Source organism: Eleutherodactylus coqui, chromosome 1 (assembly GCF_035609145.1).
Source record: "Eleutherodactylus coqui strain aEleCoq1 chromosome 1, aEleCoq1.hap1, whole genome shotgun sequence".
Classification (NCBI taxonomy): domain Eukaryota; kingdom Metazoa; phylum Chordata; class Amphibia; order Anura; family Eleutherodactylidae; genus Eleutherodactylus; species Eleutherodactylus coqui.
In genome coordinates, this window is record NC_089837.1 from 500,950,150 (window position 1) to 500,975,447 (window position 25,298).

The 25,298-nt window shown below is 47.9% G+C and overlaps 1 protein-coding gene across 1 annotated transcript in view; it reads right to left on the reverse strand.

The window, feature by feature from the left end:
* The window catches only part of TMEM135 (transmembrane protein 135), a 319,952-nt gene that overhangs the window by 211,366 nt on the left and 83,288 nt on the right, over window positions 1-25,298 (reverse strand). The window contains exon 4 of the mRNA XM_066587149.1: window positions 21,953-21,986. Within this exon, the coding sequence (XP_066443246.1) occupies window positions 21,953-21,986 (34 nt within the window). The remainder of the gene's footprint in view (window positions 1-21,952; window positions 21,987-25,298) is intronic.

A 25,298-nucleotide genomic window follows, 5' to 3' on the forward strand; every position in this document is an offset into this window, starting at 1 on the left:
TAAATGACCGCAAGTTCAAGCCCCCTATGAAGACTGAAAAACAAAGAGTTTTTAAAAAAGTTGATTTTCTTTTTATTACGGTTTCAAATAGAAAACATTAAGGCCTCATGTCCACTGGACAATTATAATTTAAAAATCCGCATGGGTGTCCCGCACGCGTGATCCGCAGCCATAGGGATGCATTGGACACCGGCAGGTAAGTAAACACCTGCGGATGTCCTTTTTCCCTGCCGCATGGATCGCACGTGCGGGAAATCACCCGCAGCATGCTCCATTTTCTGCAGGTCTCCCACGTGGACGGCTCCCGCAGGCTTGCATAGAAGCCTATGGAAGCCGTCCGGATCCGCGGCACACCCACAGCTGAATTTCTGCTCTCCGCTGCAGGAGAGCAGGTGCTCCAAAAAAACAAGAGTGCACGGCGCATGCCGAAGAAAGAAGATCCGGCCGCGACGGAGGAAAGATTCGCCGTGTCTGGACAGGTAAGAAAAATCAATTATCAGGCCTCATGTCCACAGGAAAGGAGGGACCCGCTGCGGGATTCTGCATGGAGAATCCGCGTGGGCCCGAATTTCCTAGTGGACATGAGGCCTAAGAGTTTTTAAAAAAATGTATTCCATATTTATAATTAAAAAAATCAAATCAAACCCCCCCCCCCCAAATATATTTGGTATTGCTGTGTCCATGAAAGTCAAATCTATTAAAAAGAACGCATTTTTTATCCTACAAGGTAAAAAAATACAAAAATACACAAGGCCAAAATGATGTCCTTTTGATTGATGGCTGAGCTCAGTCACTGCTGCAGCCCCTGTGATGTCCCATAAACCGGGGCGGGACTGCAGCTGTAAACACAGACTGGAGCGGAGTCGCAAGCATGGATGCGGGACAGAGCGAGGGAGAGGCGAGTGCATCACTATTTGTTATTTCACTGCATGGGGGGCGGGCTGTCATGAGATCTTACAACTCGGACTGCCCCTTTAAAAAAAATGTTTATAAAGAGAACAAAAGATTATCACTCTGGGTCTGAACAATGACCTGACCAACGGACCATCCCAAACAGCCATACTGTCCATTGGTGGTCATCACCAAGCATCGATCTCCTTGACAGAGAACTCAAAAACATCTTGGCCCATGACTCAAGGCTTTGGACTTCCAAGTTTTCCCATAGTTATTATTACTTTGGGAGGAAATGTTCTTTATCTTTGTTAATTTAAGAAAATAATCTAACCAAGGATTGAAGAAAACACCTATTTGTTTAAGAGCGTCATCCAGATAGTAAACCACCTAACTAAACAACCTCTGCTATTCCCATTGTTTTTTCGTACAAGAAACGAGGCACAAACAACAAAAAAAAGTAATTCCCATCTATCATTAGGACCTGCCGAGTACGCCGCTGCCTGCTTCTCATTAGGCTGAAGGGTACAGGGATTTTCGAGTACTTAATCATCTGGAAACTATCCTGGAGGATAAGGATACATTTCTCCGGTGAAATGAAGCAACAAGTGTATCTATAGGGAGCAAAACATCTTCCAGAGCCAGGATCTGGGAAGGGAGGGGGAAGTTTTGGCACCGGCCTCTTAACTTTCTTAAAGGGGTTATTTAATTTTTTTCTTACATTATTTAAACTCAAGATTCAGGGTCTGGACCTGAGGAGGCCCAAAGGCCACAAAAGGAGGCACCAGTACTATCGATGGCACACGGTCGGTGGAAGTACCTCTTATAGATTTTGTACTGGGGCCCAGGAGCTTCAGCTTCTGCCAAGATCAGACTCCATGCTGCTCCTGAGGGTAAAGGTTGCCATGCACGTTAGAATAAAGTCAGATGAATTTTAACTAAAGCCCCATTTACACCAGCCGATGATCGCTTAAAAAAAAAAAAAAAACGCTAATTGGCGATCATTTCAGCAATTATCGGCATGTCTAAACGCGTGCCCATCGTGCGCTTTTCGTGCACTGCTAGTTGATTTTTAAATTCAGTCCAACCTAAAAATCGTCCTTCAGTCTTATCAGCAGTTATCCGGAGGTAGTGCTGTTAGCATTGTTTCCCGCTGGAGAACAAAGGATCTGAGCGCAGATAATAGTCTCGGGCTACAAACTGCATTCAGCTAAGGCTTCATTTGCACACTTAATTGCTACTAAGTAGCAATAGCTCCAAACAAAGGAAAGGGTGGGCACCATTGCTCATAAATGTATGCATAGAAAACAAGCAGCGTTGACTTGCCTCAGTTGATCAAAGGAAATTCCAATGAGTAAGACTACCTTGGCCAGATTTGGCACTGAGTCACCTCTGTAGGGGCGCAACTACATGGCATAACTTTAAAGGCAAGATTATATTGAAATATTTCCTATTACTGTTCATACTTTCATGTGGCAAGAACATAATCTAAGTTTCACTACATTTATAGGGGATTTGTATCCGTCATGTACAATTTGTATCGTTCACATCTTGCTTTGCTTAATTTGGGTTTTCTTGCCTTTGAATCTTTTTGCCCTCTCGCTGCTTTTCAGGGTCTATCTTTCACATAGGCTTTCCATTAAGGATATCTTCAGGGACAGTGGTGACTGGTATTAGGGTCAACATCAAGGATAGATTAGGGGATGATTTAGGGAAAGCTAGAGTTAGATCAGTTATCATGAGTTTGTTATTATCTGTTCATCAGCATCCATCTGGTCTATTATCTGACTACCATCATCATCATTAGTTTGTGGCATCACCTGATTACCATCACCATTCTCTTCCTGTCATTGTAATCGTATTGGCAAGTTCCTATTCTTGCATTTGTATTTCCTATTGGTGTCGTTATGTGTTTCGTAATAGTGTTCATTCGGTTGTCACATAATTCGTCTTTACTGTAAGTCCTGGAGGTTTGAGAGAACTGGAAGGAACCGTTAGTAGCCGGAAAAGGCAACCGCTATAGGTGAAGTCCAGTTCTGGCGTTGTGTGTCCAGCCGGCATCACTACACCAGATTGTTTCAGTACAACTTCGGGTTCTCTTCCTCCTCTGCTAAATGAGAGTTCTGGGATATCTACTTGATTTCGAAGCCCTGGACCTCGTATAAAAGTTCTGTAAAAATTCTTATAGCGAATTTGAAACAATTTTCTTTGATTCTTAACAAATATATGAAGGGCCACTTGACTTTTTAAGCAGTTTTTCAAAAATGTGCCATATGAACTTTTAATTCTTGACGGCTTTGAGTTTTTCCCATGCGAAGACTAGTGGAAACGCCAAGATTACCAAAGAGCTGTCTGCCTCCATCATAGAATCGTTGCTGCCCAAGTCAGCTTATGGGACCAGACAAAGAGATCCAATAGCATAAGCCCCTCGGGCCCTGTGAGTTCAAGAAGTCATTTTATTGTAGGAAGTTCTCCTACTAAAGATGAAGTTGGGGATTTTATAGTCAGTGGTAGGAATAACACAAACACGTAGCGCGGCAGGGGCCTGCTTTGCCTATTAAGTCCCACTCGAATGTCACTTAGTCCTGCATAGAGAAAATAAATCAGGGACCTGTCTGTGCTTTGAGGTTCTGATTCAGACTCCATCCCAAGAGATGGTGCTCGATTCTCCGAAAAAATGTTATTGGTTTCACTTGGGGGAATAAAACTTAAAAACCAGCTGTGCGAAAAGAGAAAAAAAGGAAAAAACTTGGCAGAGGTGAGCACGGACAATGAGGACAGCAGGCCCCGCCACTCGAAAATATGATACAGCATTATATAAAGCTGTACATGTATGTGACATGTGTGATATTACATTTCTGTCACATATGCAGTATGGTGGCAACATACACTGCTGGACACAGAAAAGAGGGACAATTTATGAATCACAGTTTTTGGAAAGGCATCCCTGTAGGTTGTTCTCCTTTTGACATTTCCCACTGCAGGACCCCATAAGGGTGGTGGGTTGTCACACGGCTGCTAATTATTTTTTGCCAGTCACAATAATGGCCATTCAAAAAGTAATTCCAAGCTGCACCTGCAAGCTAGCTGGGCAGCAAGAGGAGAAGCAACCCGACACTATTACTACTGGGACCAATATGGGAGAAACTATTACTACTGGGGCCAATATGGAGGACACTATTACTACTGGGGCTAATATGGGAGACACTATTGCTACTGGGGCCAATATGGAGGACACTATTACTACTGGGGCTAATATGGGAGACACTATTACTACTGGGGCCAATATGGAGGACACTATTACTACTGGGGCCAATATGGGGGACACTATTACTACTGGGGCCAATATGGAGGATACTATTACTACTGGGGCCAATATGGGGGACACTATTACTACTGGGACCAATATGGGAGACACTATTACTACTGGGACCAATATGGGAGACACTATTACTACTGGGACCAATATGGGAGACACTATTACTACTGGGACCAATATGGGAGACACTATTACTACTGGGGCCAATATGGGGGACACTATTACTACTGGGACCAATATGGGAGACACTATTACTACTGGGGCCAATATGGGGGACACTATTACTACTGGGGCCAATATGGGGGGCACTATTACTACTCAGACTGTTATGGAGGACACTACTACTACTGGAGCCACCAACAAGGTCATTATTACTACTGGGGCCTTTATGGGGGTCATTATTACTACTGGGGACCTTAAAGGGGTCATTATTACTACTGGGGACATTAAGGGGGTCACATTTACTACATGGGACATTAATGGGGGTCACTATTATGACTGGGGCCCCCAATGGCATCACTATTAATACTAAGGCCCCTATTATTGGGGCCACTACTACAGGCATTATTATTCTGTCACTTCACAAAAGTCTCAATGGTTCAAATATGTGTTTGTGTATTGGCACTTTCAATGCCTGTAAAATTAGTGTTTTTGTTTTTCTTTGGAGGACTCGTTTCACTCTTCACCTCGGACAGAATAAAGGTTTGAGGCACCCCTGCATCCTATGGATGGAAGCAACTTATTGACAAAAGGGGTCAGAGGAGAATGTCAAGAATTGTTCTGAGAAACAGGCGCTGCCTAGTCAAGAAATTTGCAGCTGAAAACATCTTCCTGGCAGAGCAAAATTCTCTTCTGCTCTTTCATTTATATGGAGGAGAATTGAAAATGGCAAACTATATTACACCCAGAGTCCTATCAGAACACCCGGACGAGCCCCCAAGTGAAGCTGAGCAACAGTATAGAGCAAGTGACTTTCATAGGGCCTTCTACACATATAAATATAATCAAATACTATAAAGGAATTAATGAAGCAACATGAAGCGGGCAGGAACTCACTCCCTTTTTGGTAACATTAATGGTGTCCAATCAACCCAGGATGCGCAGTTCATCTACTGAATCTGTATCTTCAATAACCCATCACATGGAGCACAGTCCACAAAATGCAGTTACAAAAGTTTTCTTAATGTAAACTGTGTAAAGTTTAAGGAATTTTATGACAAGTTATTGACACATTACATTACAAGGCAAACATCCTGTATATAACTAGTCCTTCTCTCTGCTGAGAAGTGGATACAACTGCATCCAGTGTAGACAATGCTTTGTGAGCATTGGATTGATCCATTCTACTTGGCTTGTCCTGCTCTCACATAAGAGATGATCACATCTAGTTTAGACAATGCTCTGAGAGGCACATACCCTGGACTCTCCAGACCAATGGCAGGGTACCAGGGAGGTGTCAGTACAAGAGCGGCAGGGGACCAGGGAAGTGTCAGTACAAGAGCCACAGGGGACCAGGGAAGTGTCAGTACAAGAGCGACAGGGGACCAGGGAGGTGTCAGTACAAGAGAGGCAGGGGACCAGGGAAGTGTCAGTACAAGAGCTGCAGGGGACCAGGGAGGTGTCAGTACAAGAGAGGCAGGGGACCAGGGAAGTGTCAGTACAAGAGAGGCAGGGGACCAGGGAAGTGTCAGTACAAGAGAGGCAGGGGACCAGGGAAGTGTCAATACAAGAGAGGCAGGGGACCAGGGAAGTTTTAGAACAAGAGCGGCAGGGGACCAGGGAAGTTTCAGTACAAGAGAGGCAGGGGACCAGGGAAATGTCAGTACAAGAGAGGCAGGGGACCAGGGAAGTGTCAGTACAAGAGAGGCAGGGGACCAGGGAAGTGTCAATACAAGAGGCGCAGGGGACCAGGAAAGTGTCAATACAAGAGAGGCAGGGGACCAGAGAAGTGTCAATACAAGAGAGGCAGGGGACCAGGGAAGTGTCAATACAAGAGAGGCAGGGGACCAGGAAGGTGTCAATACAAGAGAGGCAGGGGACCAGGGAAGTGTCAATACAAGAGCCACAGGAGACGAGGGAAGTGTCAATACAATAGAGGCAGGGGACCAGGGAAGTGTCAGTACAAGAGAGGCAGGGGACCAGAGAAGTGTCAATACAATAGAGGCAGGGGACCAGGGAAGTGTCAATACAAGAGAGGCAGGGGACCAGGGAAGTGTCAATACAAGAGAGGCAGGGGACCAGGGAAGTGTCAATACAAGAGAGGCAGGGGACCAGGGAACTGTCAATACAAGAGAGGCAGGGGACCAGGGAAGTGTCAATACAAGAGAGGCAGGGGACCAGGGAAGTGTCAGTACAAGAGAGGCAGGGGACCAGGGAAGTGTCAATACAAGAGAGGCAGGGGACCAGGGAAGTGTCAATACAAGAGCGTCAGGGGACCAGGGAAGTGTGAGTAAAAGAGTCACAGGAGACCAGGGAAGTGTCAATACAAGAGCGGCAGGGGACCAGGGAAGTGTCAATACAAGAGAGGCAGGGGCCAGGGAAGTGTCAATACAAGAGAGGCAGGGGACCAGGGAAGTGTCAGTACAAGAGAGGCAGAGGACCAGGGAAGTGTCAATACAAGAGCTGCAGTAGACCACGGAAGTGTCAATACAAGAGCCACAGGAGACCAGGGAAGTGTCAATACAAGAGCCGCAGGGGACCAGGGAAGTGTCAATACAAGAGCCGCAGGGGACCAGGGAAGTGTCAATACAAGAGCCGCAGGGGACCAGGGAAGTTTTAGAACAAGAGCGGCAGGGGACCAGGGAAGTTTCAGTACAAGAGCTGCAGGGGACCAGGGAGGTGTCAGTACAAGAGAGGCAGGGGACCAGGGAAGTGTCAGTACAAGAGAGGCAGGGGACCAGGGAAGTGTCAGTACAAGAGAGGCAGGGGACCAGGGAAGTGTCAGTACAAGAGAGGCAGGGGACCAGGGAAGTGTCAATACAAGAGAGGCAGGGGACCAGGGAAGTTTTAGAACAAGAGCGGCAGGGGACCAGGGAAGTTTCAGTACAAGAGCTGCAGGGGACCAGGGAGATGTCAGTACAAGAGCGGCAGGGGACCAGGGAAGTGTCAGTACAAGAGCCACAGGGGACCAGGGAAGTGTCAATACAAGAGAGGCAGGGGACCAGGGAAGTGTCAATACAAGAGCGGCAGGGGACCAGGGAAGTGTCAATACAGGAGAGGCAGGGGCCAGGGAAGTGTCAATACAAGAGAGGCAGGGGACCAGGGAAGTGTCAATACAAGAGAGGCAGGGGACCAGGGAAGTGTCAATACAAGAGAGGCAGGGGACCAGGGAAGTGTCAATACAAGAGAGGCAGGGGACCAGGGAAGTGTCAATACAAGAGAGGCAGGGGACCAGGGAAGTGTCAATACAGGAGCGTCAGGGGACCAGGGAAGTGTGAGTAAAAGAGTCACAGGAGACCAGGGAAGTGTCAATACAAGAGTGGCAGGGGACCAGGGAAGTGTCAATATAAGAGAGGCAGGGGCCAGGGAAGTGTCAATACAAGAGAGGCAGGGGACTAGGGAAGTGTCAGTACAAGAGAGGCAGGGGACCAGAGAAGTGTCAGTACAAGAGCCACAGGGGACCAGGGAGGTGTCAGTACAAGAGAGGCAGGGGACCAGGGAAGTGTCAATACAAGAGAGGCAGGGGACCAGGGAAGTGTCAGTACAAGAGAGGCAGGGGACCAGGGAAGTGTCAGTACAAGAGAGGCAGGGGACCAGGGAAGTGTCAGTACAAGAGAGGCAGGGGACCAGGGAAGTGTCAGTACAAGAGCCACAGGGGACCAGGGAGGTGTCAGTACAAGAGAGGCAGGGGACCAGGGAAGTGTCAGTACAAGAGCCACAGGGGACCAGGGAGGTGTCAGTACAAGAGAGGCAGGGGACCAGAGAAGTGTCAATACAAGAGAGGCAGGGGACCAGGGAAGTGTCAATACAAGAGAGGCAGGGGACCAGGGAAGTGTCAATAAAAGAGAGGCAGGGGACCAGGGAAGTGTCAATACAAGAGAGGCAGGGGACCAGGGAAGTGTCAATACAAGAGAGGCAGGGGACCAGGGAAGTGTCAATACAAGAGAGGCAGGGGACCAGAGAAGTGTCAATACAAGAGAGGCAGGGGACCAGGGAAGTGTCAATACAAGAGAGGCAGGGGACCAGGAAGGTGTCAATACAAGAGAGGCAGGGGACCAGAGAAGTGTCAATACAAGAGCCACAGGAGACGAGGGAAGTGTCAATACAATAGAGGCAGGGGACCAGGGAAGTGTCAATACAAGAGAAGCAGGGGACCAGGGAAGTGTCAATACAAGAGAGGCAGGGGACCAGGGAAGTGTCAATACAAGAGAGGCAGGGGACCAGGGAAGTGTCAATACAAGAGAGGCAGGGGACCAGGGAAGTGTCAATACAAGAGAGGCAGGGGACCAGGGAAGTGTCAATACAAGAGCGTCAGGGGACCAGGGAAGTGTGAGTAAAAGAGTCACAGGAGACCAGGGGAGTGTCAATACAAGAGCGGCAGGGGACCAGGGAAGTGTCAATACAAGAGAGGCAGGGGCCAGGGAAGTGTCAATACAAGAGAGGCAGGGGACCAGGGAAGTGTCAATACAAGAGAGGCAGAGGACCAGGGAAGTGTCAATACAAGAGCTGCAGTAGACCACGGAAGTGTCAATACAAGAGCCACAGGAGACCAGGGAAGTGTCAATACAAGAGCCGCAGGGGACCAGGGAAGTGCCAATACAAGAGAGGCAGGGGACCAGGGAAGTGTCAATACAAGAGAGGCAGGGGACCAGGGAAGTGTCAGTACAAGAGAGGCAGGGGACCAGGGAAGTGTCAGTACAAGAGAGGCAGGGGACCAGGGAAGTGTCAGTACAAGAGAGGCAGGGGACCAGGGAAGTGTCAGTACAAGAGAGGCAGGGGACCAGGGAAGTGTCAGTACAAGAGCCACAGGGGACCAGGGAAGTGTCAGTACAAGAGCCACAGGGGACCAGGGAGGTGTCAGTACAAGAGCCACAGGGGACCAGGGAGGTGTCAGTACAAGAGAGGCAGGGGACCAGAGAAGTGTCAATACAAGAGAGGCAGGGGACCAGGGAAGTGTCAATACAAGAGAGGCAGGGGACCAGGGAAGTGTCAATACAAGAGAGGCAGGGGACCAGGGAAGTGTCAATACAAGAGAGGCAGGGGACCAGGGAAGTGTCAATACAAGAGAGGCAGGGGACCAGAGAAGTGTCAATACAAGAGAGGCAGGGGACCAGGGAAGTGTCAATACAAGATAGGCAGGGGACCAGGAAGGTGTCAATACAAGAGAGGCACAGGGGACCAGAGAAGTGTCAATACAAGAGCCACAGGAGACGAGGGAAGTGTCAATACAATAGAGGCAGGGGACCAGGGAAGTGTCAATACAAGAGAAGCAGGGGACCAGGGAAGTGTCAATACAAGAGAGGCAGGGGACCAGGGAAGTGTCAATACAAGAGAGGCAGGGGACCAGGGAAGTGTCAATACAAGAGAGGCAGGGGACCAGGGAAGTGTCAATACAAGAGAGGCAGGGGACCAGTGAAGTGTCAATACAAGAGAGGCAGGGGACCAGGGAAGTGTCAATACAAGAGAGGCAGGGGACCAGGGAAGTGTCAATACAAGAGAGGCAGGGGACCAGGGAAGTGTCAATACAAGAGAGGCAGGGGACCAGGGAAGTGTCAATACAAGAGCGTCAGGGGACCAGGGAAGTGTGAGTAAAAGAGTCACAGGAGACCAGGGGAGTGTCAATACAAGAGCGGCAGGGGACCAGGGAAGTGTCAATACAAGAGAGGCAGGGGCCAGGGAAGTGTCAATATAAGAGAGGCAGGGGACCAGGGAAGTGTCAATACAAGAGAGGCAGAGGACCAGGGAAGTGTCAATACAAGAGCTGCAGTAGACCACGGAAGTGTCAATACAAGAGCCACAGGAGACCAGGGAAGTGTCAATACAAGAGAGGCAGGGGACCAGGGAAGTGTCAATACAAGAGAGGCAGGGGACCAGGGAAGTGTCAATACAGGAGCGTCAGGGGACCAGGGAAGTGTGAGTAAAAGAGTCACAGGAGACCAGGGAAGTGTCAATACAAGAGTGGCAGGGGACCAGGGAAGTGTCAATATAAGAGAGGCAGGGGCCAGGGAAGTGTCAATACAAGAGAGGCAGGGGACTAGGGAAGTGTCAGTACAAGAGAGGCAGGGGACCAGAGAAGTGTCAGTACAAGAGCCACAGGGGACCAGGGAGGTGTCAGTACAAGAGAGGCAGGGGACCAGGGAAGTGTCAATACAAGAGAGGCAGGGGACCAGGGAAGTGTCAGTACAAGAGAGGCAGGGGACCAGGGAAGTGTCAGTACAAGAGAGGCAGGGGACCAGGGAAGTGTCAGTACAAGAGAGGCAGGGGACCAGGGAAGTGTCAGTACAAGAGCCACAGGGGACCAGGGAGGTGTCAGTACAAGAGAGGCAGGGGACCAGGGAAGTGTCAGTACAAGAGCCACAGGGGACCAGGGAGGTGTCAGTACAAGAGAGGCAGGGGACCAGAGAAGTGTCAATACAAGAGAGGCAGGGGACCAGGGAAGTGTCAATACAAGAGAGGCAGGGGACCAGGGAAGTGTCAATAAAAGAGAGGCAGGGGACCAGGGAAGTGTCAATACAAGAGAGGCAGGGGACCAGGGAAGTGTCAATACAAGAGAGGCAGGGGACCAGGGAAGTGTCAATACAAGAGAGGCAGGGGACCAGAGAAGTGTCAATACAAGAGAGGCAGGGGACCAGGGAAGTGTCAATACAAGATAGGCAGGGGACCAGGAAGGTGTCAATACAAGAGAGGCACAGGGGACCAGAGAAGTGTCAATACAAGAGCCACAGGAGACGAGGGAAGTGTCAATACAATAGAGGCAGGGGACCAGGGAAGTGTCAATACAAGAGAAGCAGGGGACCAGGGAAGTGTCAATACAAGAGAGGCAGGGGACCAGGGAAGTGTCAATACAAGAGAGGCAGGGGACCAGGGAAGTGTCAATACAAGAGAGGCAGGGGACCAGGGAAGTGTCAATACAAGAGAGGCAGGGGACCAGTGAAGTGTCAATACAAGAGAGGCAGGGGACCAGGGAAGTGTCAATACAAGAGAGGCAGGGGACCAGGGAAGTGTCAATACAAGAGAGGCAGGGGACCAGGGAAGTGTCAATACAAGAGAGGCAGGGGACCAGGGAAGTGTCAATACAAGAGCCGCAGGGGACCAGGGAAGTGTGAGTAAAAGAGTCACAGGAGACCAGGGGAGTGTCAATACAAGAGCGGCAGGGGACCAGGGAAGTGTCAATACAAGAGAGGCAGGGGCCAGGGAAGTGTCAATATAAGAGAGGCAGGGGACCAGGGAAGTGTCAATACAAGAGAGGCAGAGGACCAGGGAAGTGTCAATACAAGAGCTGCAGTAGACCACGGAAGTGTCAATACAAGAGCCACAGGAGACCAGGGAAGTGTCAATACAAGAGCCGCAGGGGACCAGGGAAGTGCCAATACAAGAGAGGCAGGGGACCAGGGAAGTTTTAGAACAAGAGCGGCAGGGGACCAGGGAAGTTTCAGTACAAGAGCTGCAGGGGACCAGGGAAGTGTCAGTACAAGAGCGGCAGGGGACCAAGGAAGTGTCAGTACAAGAGCGGCAGGAGACCAGGGAAGTGTCAATACAAGAGTGACAGGAGACCAGGGAAGTGCCAATACAAGAGAGGCAGGGGACCAGGGATGTGTCAGTACAAGAGCTGCAGGGGACCAGGGAAGTGCTGGTAGAAGAAAATCGGTGGACCAGGAAAGTGTTGGTAGAAGAAAAGCAGGGGATCAGGGAAGTGTTGGTAGAAGAGCCACAGGGGACCAGGGAAGTGTCAGTACAAGAGTGGCAGGGGATCAGGGAAGTGTCAGTACAAGAGTGGCAGGGGACCAGGAAAGTGTCAGTACAAGAGTGGCAGGGGACCAGGGAAGTGTCAGTACAAGAGTGGCAGGGGACCAGGAAAGTGTCAGTACAAGAGTGGCAGGGGACCAGGGAAGTGTCAGTACAAGAGTGGCAGGGGACCAGGGAAGTGTCAGTACAAGAGTGGCAGGGGACCAGGGAAGTATCAGTACAAGAGTGGCAGGGGATCAGGGAAATGTTGGTAGAAGAGCAGCCAGGGATCATGGAAGTGTTAGTAGAAGAGCAGCAGGGGACCAGGGAAGTGTTGGTAGAAGAGCAGCAGGGGACCAGGGAAGTGTTGGTAGAAGAGCAGCAGGGGATCATGGAAGTGTTGGTAGAAGAGCAGCAGGGGACCAGGGAAGTGTTGGTAGAAGAGCAGCAGGGGACCAGGGAAATGTTGGTAGAAGAGCAGCAGGGGACACATGACAGCCCCAACGATCCAATGTATTTATTTTTTGATTAAAGGGATTTCTTTTACCTTAAAATGAAATATATCTAAATTACAATAATCAAAGCATGAAACTGAGCAAATAACTGGAAGCATAGCTTCACGACCACATTAGAAAAAGTTGGTGAGTTTCACTGTCAAGTCAGTTATCTCAACCTTCTACTCACTAGGCTAATGGATATTAAATGAGTCAGACAATTGTAGTACCTGCTGTCCCGGGGGCAGACCACCCACCCAATCAATCAGGGGGATCAGGCTTCAAAAGTGGTCAGTGTCGAAATAATGGAAGGTTTGTTACAATCCTATGGAGGATCAATCAAAAGGCTCATAACATTCCCATTCTCTGCAGTAGACAATAGTGGCTTTGTCCACATATGGAATCCTAATGATCTGTATTGAGGGCCATTACACACTAAATGTATAGAGAGCTGCTTGCCTTTGTCCCCATGTCATGCAAACAGTGGCTGAGGAATGGGACAAGTGTCTGCCGTCTAGGACAATAATTCAAGTCCTATGAATCGCTGCTCTGTGCCAGGGGATCTGTCCCCTGAAAATATTAATGTTGATGGAGGCTTGTTGGTGGGCCGTGTAATATTAATGTGTGTTTTAGGACTGCAATAACAAGGCGTCTGTGAGCAAAGTCTTGGAGAGAAGAAGCAGGGTGAGGTGCCACCTCCAGAGGTCATCTGCAGAGGGGCTGCCAGACAAAGCTGGTTTTACAGGCAAGCCGGCCATTGTGAAGGAAGACAGAAACGTCCAAGTTAAATTTGCTTTCGAGCTTGTAGGGTTCAGCGTGGGCCCGGGACGACTTTTATTGACATGCTTTCCTTTCTGCTAGACATCAGCATGGCTACCATCAGACCAGCTTTTGAGATCCGAATACCTTGTCTGGCTCCATTTCCAAACTGACCCTTAAAGGATTTTCTTAAGCAAGTATATATACCGTGTTTCCGCGAAAAGAAGACCCTGCATTATAATAATTTTTGCCCCATAAGAGGCACTAGGTCCTATTTTTGGGGATTTACTTACCTAGAAGGCTCTGTCCAGGTTCCTCCTCTGCTTACCAGAGCTCTGGCACGGTTTCCGCAGTCCTCGGCCACCCATACAAGATCATTTCCTGGTTACGGGATTCATAAATCCCGCCTTCACAATTTGATGGCTCTGTTTGTTTTGTTTTAGCGCTACTTAGCCAATCAATGTATTGCTTGATGAACCAATGTGATGGCTGTGATTGGTTCATCGAACACTGCATTGATTGGTTCTTCAAGCGCTGCTTGGCCAATCACAGCCATCGCTTCCTAGATGAGTGATTTATGAATCTTGTAACCATGAAGTGATCTTATATTAAAGCCCCCCATCTAGTAGCATGATGGACCACTGCTAAGTGATCCAATTTTTATGCCCTTTTGCCCCCTGAAGTCTCGTCTGTCTGTTTCTCTCAGACACAACAGTGCTCAAACTGGTGGTCTGCTGTTATAATCCAGCCGTGCTCAGGAACAGTGGGTTCTGCATTCAGACTCGTTAGTTGGAGCACCAGCGTTGTATTTGGTTGCAATTTGCTGGACTGTGCAGCGCCTGTTCATCAGAGCGATTCTTGACATCCTCTGTGCGCTTTCGTTGTTTTTACATCCACAAGGTCCTAAATACATCAGGGGACAATACAAGGATCTCTCCCAGGATCTGTTTATACCCAGGACTGTGACGGTAACAGGAGGGCATCCGTTACGTCTAGAAGAAAGCAGGTCTTATCACCAACACAGAAGGGGGTTCTTTACTGTAAGAGCAGTGAGACTGTGGAACTCTCTGCCTGAGGACGTGGTGATGGCAAAATCCATAGAGGAGTTTAAGAGGGACTAGATGTCTTTCTAGAACACTATGATATTACAGGATATAGACATTAGGCGACCAGCAGGTTGTTGATCCGGGTCTTGGAGTCAGGCAGGAGCTTCCAAATGTTGATCCAGGGATTATTCTGACTGCTGTTATGGGCTAAATTGGCTTCTGCCTCATTGGAGTTTTTTGCCTTCCTCTGGATCAACAAGAAGGTGGGGGGGGGGGGCAGGCTGAACTGGATGGATATTGTCTCTCTTCAGAATACTATGTTACCTGTGAGCCTTAACAATGTGGCAGAGCTGAATGTGTCACCTCCCGTCTTGTGATTACTCTCTCAGCCCTGGTCATGGAGTAAGGGACATTTTACACGGAGCGACTATCATGATTTTCACTGGATCGCGGGAATCTCAAGAAAAATTGTTCCGTGGAAACGCCACAAGTGACTGAACAATGTAGTATCTGCAGGCAAAAAAACAAACAAACCAACCCGAATAAGACGGAATGTCCACAAGATGTGGCTGTAGATGATACACGGCAGAGGATGAGGCATCAGGGACAGTAGAGATTGGGAGGTGTCACACAACAGTTGTGCCATAGATAAGGGGCGCCACCGGAAACAGACAGCCCCTCGTCTCCCACATTCTACAGAAGTAACATGTTGAGCTGCTATAAACATAGAACTAGAGGATAGAGGGCGGAGGTGTAAGGAGATGCTCACACTGGATTATTTTGTGCGGACTGCGAGCCAAAACGTGCGGCGGACACCTTGTAGCATCCTATTCAGTATGAACGCGCGCTAGACTTCGTACGGAAACGGTTCTTAATTAGTGTCACATAAAAAAAAACGAAAAGGGGCAGAATACACTTATGTGAACGAACCCATTGAAATCAAAATTTGCGCATGCGAAAGCGTTCATGTGACCCAGGCCTCAGCTGAGCAGCACACTTCTCCATGTTTCACGGATGCTTTTCTATACGTGTGCAGCTCCGTGTGGCTTCCGTGTCCGGCCCGCGTGTCAGCTTTTCTCTTGACCCCAACGCAATTCTTTTTTCTACATCATCCATTTGCTGTCCGTTTTTATCTCCCCATTGACTTGAATGGGTGAGTTTTTTTTCACGCAGTCTGTGACACCAGAGAATAATAGCAGTCCTTACGTTGTGCTTGTGTAGTCTAGTGTGTATGAGGCCTGACTTTGGGTTTTGGATGCATGGACATAATAAAGGCTGATTGCATAAGTATTCACGCCCTTTATAAAATGAGTATTACTTTTGTTGGGTGGAAGAGTTCTAGTTGAGGCGATGGGCCTTCAGCCTCTCTCGCAGCAGCGCTGTGCGGGTCCAGTGATCCTGGAGGAGCCTTCTTAGCTCTGGGAGAGGCGATGGCGTCGCAGTGCAGCAGGAAACAAAGTCCTGAATGTTCTCCCCGACTTCTGCCAAGCTTCCTGCTCCAGAGTGATGGATGAGGTTTCCTAGGGCCGGCATGCCAAAACCAATTAGCCATGTCAGAGCAGTGGATGGGCCCCCTCCCTCCATTGTTGGACTGGTTACAGGAGCGGCACCTTAACAGCCTCCAGACTCACAGGGTCTCCTATTGGGAAATATGGCAGGTCAATGATTTATGGCTCCGGCAATGACCCCGGCCCGGGGGCTCACGCTCCAAAGCTATGGAAATCCCATCTGACCCCGAAGTAGAAATAACAAAGGTATAACAATAGATTGTAAGCTCTTCTGGATAACAAGTGCTTGTGTCAGGGAGACCGAGTACTAAAACATCAGTACAAATGTGGTCCCAATATAGTATATACGGCGGCTGGGGGGTGCTATGAGCTTCTGCAGCAACTTGTGCATCGTTAGCTTCTACAGCAGCTGAGGAGTGTATTGTGAGGTTCTACAGCAGCTGAGGTGTGTATTATGATGTTCTGCAGCAGCTGATGTGTATATTATGATCTGCAGCAGGTGATGTTTGTATTATGAAGTTCTGCAGCAGCTGAGGCATATACCGTGTTTCTCTGAAAATAAACCCTGTCTTATATTATTTTTTGCCCCAAAAGAGTCGCTAGGTCCTATTTGCAGGGGATGTCTTATCATACTTACCTAGCAGTGTCACAGAGGCGCTTCTTGCAGTCCTCAGCCGCCCACAGAAGATCACTTCCTGGTTACGGGATTCATAAATCCCGCCTCCAGGAAGTGATGGCTGTGATTGGTTCATTCAGCGCTGCGTTGACTGGCTGAGCAGCGGTCGAAGAACCAATCACAGACATCGAGTTGTGGAGGTGAGATTTATGAATTGGCTGAGCCAAAGCACTGATTGGCCAATTCATAAATCCCCCCTCTGGAGAGTAGCGGGAGGGACCTGGACGGAGCCTGCAGGTTATGTATGCCTTTTGTTTTATTTAATGCAGCTAGGGCTTATATTTCAATCCTCCCCGAAAAATCAGGGTAGCGCTTATTTTTGGGGAAACACGGTATGGTGGTGTTTTATACAGCTGAGGTGTGTATTAAGAGTTTCTGCAGTAGCTGAGCCATATATTACGGTATTCTGCAGCAGCTGAGGTGTGTATTGTGATGTTCTGCAGCAGCTGAGGTATATATAATGATGTTCTGCAGCAGGTGATGTTTGTATTCTGAAGTTCTGCAGCAGCTGAGATATGTATTATGGTGTTCTGCAGCAGCTGACATGTGTATTGTGAGGTTCTGCAGCAGCTGAGGAGTGTATTGTGAGGTGCTGCAGCAGCTGAGGAGTGTATTGTAAGTTTCTGCAGCAGCTGAGCAGAGTATTGTGAGGTTCTGCAGCAGCAGAGAAGCGTATTATGAGGTTCTGCAGCAGCTGAAGAGTGTATTATGAGGTTCTGCAGCAGCTGAAGAGTGTATTATGAGGTTCTGCAGCAGCTGAGGAGCGTATTATGAGGTTCTGCAGCAGCTGAGAAGCGTATTATGAGGTTCTGCAGCAGCTGCGGAGCAAATTATGAGGTTCTGCAGCAGCTGGGGAGCGTATTATGAGGTTCTGCAGCAGCTGAGAAGCGTATTATGAGGTTCTGCAGCAGCTGCGGAGCGTATTATGAGGTTCTGCAGCAGCTGCGGAGCGTATTATGAGGTTCTGCAGCAGCTGCGGAGTGTATTATGAGGTTCTGCAGCAGCTGAGGAGTGTATTATGAGGTTCTGCAGCAGCTGAGGAGTGACTCATGAGGTTCTGCAGCAGCTGAGGAGTGTATTTTACTGTCCTGTAGCATTTGATATGTGCATTCTGATGTTCTGCAGCAGCTCGGGCAAGTAGTCACTGTACGGTGGACATCTGCTTCACAAACACCTATAAGATCTCCTCTACTGGAGCGTTTCTTCAGCGGTATTCGGCAGACCTCACTGGGTCATCGGATGCCGCCGGTGTCCGCCATAGACAGATCTGTTATTAACACGGATGTATAGACAGCCTGACATATGTCCTCTGCCGGGCGCACATATAGCACACGTGACCGGCAGGAGAACCTTCCTCTCTGCACCCTCAGGAAGAAGAGCCTCGGACCCTGATAAGAGGCCTGCAAAGCAGGAAACAGATGCAGATGGTGCAGAGAAAGGAGTCTTCATGTCATATTTGGCCCCCATTGTTACATATCGGTCATGACAAGGCTGAGCGATGCTGTCATTACCCGGCCGCCGCACTCGCTTCCTGCCAATAACATATTCAGGATATTAGACCTCAGATGAACTATAGCGGACGGAGGGTGGCGGCGATCGGGGGGACAATTCGAATAAAGTAGTAATAACGGATTGATTAGTGGAAGGCAAGTGATGTAACCGTCTTTCAAAAGCCCACGGCTACAAAGTGGTTCCAAGTGCTGCAACACGGGATGGCGGCACCTGCCTGCGACTTGTACACAGCATACATACTGTCAACAGAAGTCAATGGATATTAGAATTGCTGATCATTATGGTGACAGACCTCAACATGCTGCGCTTGATCCAAATTGATATACAGATCTGCTTAATGGGACATTCCGCCCATATGGAGTTCATAATTTGTGGGGGCCTGACTGCTGGGACACAGCAGTATACTAATCACGTTACATTTTATTATGTTGTGGCCTCGCGTAAAGTTACCCCCCATAATTCTACACTCAGTACCCCATAATGACAACAGAAAGTTACAAATCTTAGTACATTTTAAAAAAAATTAAGAACTAACATTTTGCATTGACATAAATATGCGCACCCTAAGGGTGAATTCAGACGACCGTATATCGGCTCGGTTTTCACACTAAGCCGATATACGATGTCCTCATCTGCAGGGGGGGGGGGGTAGAAGAGCCAGGAGCAGGAACTGAGCTCCCGCCCCCTCTCTGCCTCTTCTCTGCCCCCTCTGCACTTTTTGCAATGAAAGGAGGTGGGATGGGGCGGGGCTAAGTGGCGAGAATTAGCCCCGCCTCTCATTGCAAAAAGTGCAGAGTGGCGGAGAGGAGGCAGAGAGGGGCGGGAGCTCAGAGCACTGCTTCCGGCTCTTCCAGCCTCCTCCCCCTGCAGAGAAAACACGCCGTATATCGGCTGGGCGTGAAAACCGAGCCGATATACGTTTGTCTGAATCCAGCCTTAGGTATGACATTTGAGCTTTAGCTCCCATCTCTCTTGATCATCTTTGAGATGTTTCTACACCTTGATTGGAGTCACCTGCAGTAAATTCAGTTGATTGGACATTATTTTAAAAAACACCCCCCCTGTCTGTATCAGGTCTCACAGCTCACAATGCATATCAGAGCCAAAACCAATCCATGGGGAGGAAAGAAATTCCTGTTGAGCCCAGAGATATATAGAAAGAGGAAGGAGAGGGAAATAGACAGAGGAAGGAGAGAGGTATAGACAGAGGAAGGATAAGGGGATAGACTGGGGAAGGAGGGAGGTAAAAGAAAGAGAAGGGGAAAGAGAAAGGAGGGGAGCGGTAGACAACGAGGGTGAAGATGGAGGACAGAGAGAAAGCAGGGAAAGAGAGAAAGAGGAATGAGAGAGGGGAAAAGATACAGAGTGAGTAAATTAAATATAGAAACTGCAGGAAAGACCAAGGAAAGGGGGAGTGGAATAGAGGGAAGGGGAGAGTGGGAGAAAGAGGGAGAGGTAGGAGAAAAGAGAGAAATAGAGAGGATGAGAAGAGAGAAAGAGGGGCGTAGATAAAAGGGAGACTGAAAGAGAGAGGAGGAAAAGAGAAAAAAGAAAGAATAAGTGAGATCTATATATAGAGAGAGGAAGGAAGAGTAAGGGGGGGGGATAAAAGAGCATGAGCACAAGAGTGATGAAGAGAGAGTTGGGGGGAAAAAGAGAGGGATGACAATGGGAAAGAAGAAAGAGAGATTCCCATGATCTGAATTTTCTCTTTTTGTCACTTTCATTTTTGCTTTTCGATCTTCGATCTGAAACATCTGTTCTGCTAGAAATCCTCCTGAGAGACAAGATGAAGACAGCAGAGAGCAGCGGCCAAAGATGAGAACGTCCCGTCCCACCGGCGCTCTTCCTGACTCACCGTAGTGCTGGATGGGGGGTTGTTTTTCCTCCTCTCTATGCATTTTTGGGAAGCTTAAAGGGATCGTGTCCCCTGACCAGGAGACTTTAGATTAGCAAGCCCTTAAGATACATCAAGGATACGTTTACAAGCAGCGTAAAAGCTGCGGAATTTCAACAGTGGAAAGTTCTACCGCAAATTCTGCATCCAAACCATTGATCTGCAGCCGATTTCAGAAGATACAGCACTCACCTCCGAAGTCTTCATGCTGTTAGCGTCGTGGCCCCCTTCACTGCATACCAGGCACGGTGCCGTTCATTTCATAGTGGCTGTGCCTAGTATAGCAGCTCTATCCCATTCACCCAATAGCTAGCGATATATTCATATATCTTATAGGGCTTATGAACTGTAATAGAGTGGGGGGTTTCGCTCGGTATCTCCATTTATTATCCAAAGTAGAAAGCTACAAAGAGTGTCTCTACCTATGGAGGACCTCGAACATCCCTGCATTAAATAGCTGTCCAATTGATTTCAATAGAAACGGTGTAATACTTCATTTCTCCTGTGGTGGCAGTGCAGGAAAATCAACCACTTGTCGCCAAGGTTTGCCAAAGATTACAGCTGATCGCTGGGGGTCTAAGCAGCAGTTAATCATTATTAGACCCTTTTAACTTAAAAGGACTGTCCGCAGTGGACAACCCCCCAACATTTTTCTACATATTCAGAATGTTTTTATGTTTTCATTTAGGTTCACTTTTTCGAAGAAAAAAAAACCGCATGGCAGGCGCCGCTGTAAACACAGTTTGTATTCTGACATTTTTGCACTGCAGCACCTCGGCCTCGTTGGAGACACGTGATCCTTCTCTCCAGGACCGCACACGTGTGAGGGCTACGGTCTACATTCATGTACAAGATGCACAACATTATAGAAACTGCCCTTGGTAAACATGGGTGGACACCCTTGGTCTAAAGCCCCTGGTGGTTACTACATGGTTTTCATTTCTGCAGGAGACCATGCAATAACGTAGATGGAAAGAGATGAGAATGGAAAGTCTGGGATCACCAAAGATGGTTTCTGATTCTACATTTTTATGCATGATGAAGGAAGATAGGACTTCATGCCACCTTGTACCCATGAAGTCGGTTCATACAAGATAATACAAGAACATCAGCCGATTACTGCAACAAAGAGCAACTTCAGTCTAACTTGGTAAAATTCCAAAAACTTTTTAGGTGTTAAAGGGATTTTCCGAGACACAAAAAAAATTGTATGGTGTAATCTAAAAAAAATAAGTCAAATCAACCTAGATCCCAATTTAGACAGGAGCTCCAACCACCTTCATGGTCATGTTTAATACCCTTTGCAGGTGACTACTCAGGCAATCACATGATTCATGGCAGACTCACCATTGAAGCCTGTGATTAGCTGAGTGGTCACATGAACAATGAACGGCACATGACCGCAGCCGTCTTTTTTCGGTTTTGGGTAGGTAGGGAAGGGGGCTTCTGCAATGAATAGGGAGTTATTGAAGGAGGCGAGTATGCCTTATTTCTTTATTTTACACCATTCTACGGCAATAGAATTTCTTTTTTTGTCCCAGTAAACCCCTTTAAAGTGCAACTAAACTTTTTACCAACCTTGGATATGTGATAGTGACATATTAGAAGTTTTGATTGGTGGGGTTCCAGGTGCTAAGACCCCCCCACTGATCACTAAAACAAATGGGCAGAAGCTCTCATCTGAGTGTTGTGTCTCTTCGGCTGTTTCAGTCAAAGTTCGGAACGGTTCATAGAATGTCTATGAGATCCATACACCGCTCGCGATGACTGCCCAATGGGCATTGTGCTCAGATAAGCGCTTCTGCATATAAGTGTTAGCGATCGATGGGGGTCTGGGCACTCCGACCCCCACCAATCAAAACTTCTGACATGTTGGAAGTTTTTAAAAAGTTAATTGTACGTTCAGCCTTGGCCCACTCCTTACAATTTACTGGGTGTAAAACAATTAGTTTTCTTATCTTCTTACCTGGTTGGCCATGTAAATTGTCAGCAATCCTCTCCTAAAAAGGAAGCACACAAATGACAGAATTTAAGAAAAGTATTATATATATAGTAACCCAAGAGAAAAAATGTCTAAAACTCCCCGCACTCACTGTAGTGATATCACTATATATCTGGATTTAGCTTTGTAAATGTATCACTTAGGCTGGATTCAGGCGACCGTATATCGGCCGGGTTTTCACGCCCAGCCGATATACGTCGTCTCTCTCTGCACGGGGGGAGGCTGGAAGAGCCAGGAGCAGTGCTCTGTGCTCCTGCCCCCTCTCTGCCCCTCTGCACTATTTTCACTGGGGAGAGGCGGGATGGGGGCGGGGCTAATTCTCGTAACTTAGCCCCGCCCCATCCCACCGCCTTTCATTGCAAATAGTGCAGAGCAGCGGAGAGGGGGTGGAGAGGAGGCAGAAAGGGGGCGGGAGCTCAGTTCCTGCTCCTGGCTCTTCCATCCCCCCCCCCCCCCTTGCAGATGAGGACACCGTATATCGGCTCGGCTTGAAAACCGAGCCGATATACGGTGGTCTGAATCCACCCTTACGGTATATTTCTATACTAATTAAAACCAGACAGTGCGACATTTTCCATTTTTCTCATCTGTATTTATGATTTATCACTTTATTTTAGTTTTTTTCATCCCCGCCTTTGAAGAGCCATAACTTTTTTTTACTTTTCCATAGACCTAGCCCCATGAGAGCTTGTTTTGTCGCAGGGAGAGTTTTATTTTTTAATGTACTGTAATGTACTCGTTTTTCTATTTTCAAAAGATAATTACATTGCTTTCCATCACCATACCCTCAGTCCCGGGAGTTTCTTTTTTTCGTGGATTGCGGAGTGAATAAATATTGTGAGGTTTAAATAGTAATAGACCTTTAAATACACAGTGATACAAAATATATGTTTTTTTTTAATAGGAAAAGGGTTTATTAACTTGTATTATTGTTCTTACATTTTAGGAACAGTTAAAAAAAACAACTTTACTTAATCTTTTTTTTTTTTTTTTTACACTTTCATTTAGTCCCCACAGGGGACTTGAACTTGCTATCATTCTGATTGCTTGTACCACACTGTAATACTATAGTACTGCAGTATATAGAGATTTTGATGTTGCCTTTCAAGCCCTGCCTCAGTAAGGGCCTGATAGGCATCTATGCGTGGCAGCACTGGGAGCGTTCAGTAGGCTCCTGGCCGTCATGCCAGTCTATTAGCACCCTCTGATCTCGTCGAGTGGAATGCCCGCTGACTGTTAAGACGCGCAATCAGCTTTGACCGCGGTATCTAAACAGACAACTGCCATGTTCAGAGCTGACTCTAATCACGGCAATCACCGGCGGCTGTCACCTATCAGCGGCAGCCGATATCCACCAGCTATGAAGTGGACCTGGCTCCCGATCCATACACACTTCAGGACCACCAGACGTCTATAATGGTTTGGTAGTCCTGAAGTGGTTCTAGAATTGCTTCCAGGACCACAATCAGTAAAGATGTATCCCGCTTGGACTTTTTTTTGTGAACACGTTTGCTGGTGTCACAAAGGGTTAAGAGGGATCTCTGTCTGAGGCACCTAATTTTTTTCCGATGACTATTCTTTTCCCTGCAGATATTTCAGCATAAAGGCAGAGACTTGGCGGTCCGAGAGGATACAGCTGCAAGTCAGAGGCCAGCACAAAGGAAAAGGTAGATGTGAAAAATGGACTTTTGTTCCCGTGTGACAGAGCGGACCCGGAGAACACGCATGGCGCAGGAGACGTCCCGAACACAAGAATATGGATATTAGCCGGCTTACAAAATGTGGATGAAATTAGGGTATTCATCACAATTGTTTGGAAAAGAGGCGATCAGCTTAAAGACCGATCAGAAGAGGAACCCAAATCAATTCAACATGGAAAAACAATCTGGTTCCATCCAGAGACACAACAGAGATCACAGGGGTGGTAATGGAAGACACCCAAGAGGCTCCGTGCTGGCCTGCTGCTCAAACGGAGGGACGGCAAAACATAGAGCTGCTCCACCAAAATAATACACCAGCAAAACAGAGGGAGAACTTCAAGCTCCTGGGCCCCAATACAAAATGTGTAACAGGGCCCCCACCCACCGTGTAACAGCACCCCCCACGACCGTGTAACAGGACCCGCCACCGGCCGTGTAACAGGGGCCCCACCGACCGTGTAAGAGGGCCCCCACCGACCGTGTAAGAGGGCCCCCACCGACCGTGTAAGAGGGGCCCCACCGACCGTGTAAGAGGGGCCCCACCGACCGTGTAAGAGGGGCCCCACCGACCGTGTAAGAGGGGCCCCACCGACCGTGTAAGAGGGCCCCCACCGACCGTGTAAGAGGGGCCCCACCGACCGTGTAAGAGGGGCCCCACCGACCGTGTAAGAGGGGCCTCACCGACCGTGTAAGAGGGGCCCCACCGACCGTGTAAGAGGGGCCCCACCGACCGTGTAAGAGGGGCCCCACCGACCGTGTAAGAGGGGCCCCACCGACCGTGTAAGAGGGGCCCCACCGACCGTGTAAGAGGGGCCCCACCGACCGTGTAAGAGGGCCCCCACCGACCGTGTAACAGGGCCCCCACCCACTATGTAGTACCCAAAGCTTCATATCTTAAAAGAGCCATTGCATCACCTCAGGCACCAAGCCGGACAGCGGCAGCTACCTCCGCACCTCCGACTGTTAAACCTCTAGCAATTAATCGCATGTTATTGAGTTGTTTTTCCTCCTAGAAGACTTAGTCCACCAGGAATAATACAGGACAATTCAATGTTCCCAACGGATTTCTTAGTAGTACATAAGGTGGCATTTTTGGCCTAGTTTCCATGATGGCAAAATCACTTATTAGTAAGGAAAAGGACAAAATGTATCTATTAATTAGAAAACATGGTTATTACACATGACTGTATTTAATATACAATTACTTTATTTTTTTTTTACAATAATAATTGTAAACATTAACTATGAAGCATAGGCCCCTATGTATAAGAATAGAATTACTATACAAGAATATACCTACTACAATACTGCCCCCTATGTACAAGAATATAACTACTATAATACTGCCCCCTGTGTACAAGAATATAACTACTATAATACTGTCCCTATGTACAAGAATATAACTACTATAATACTGCCCCCTATGTACAAGAATATAACTACTATAATACTGCGTCCTATGTACAAGAATATGACTACTATAATACTGCCCCCTATGTACAAGAATATAACTACTATAATACTGCCTCCTATGTACAAGAATATAACTACTATAATACTACCTCCTATGTACAAGAATATAACTACTATAATACTGCCCCCTATGTACA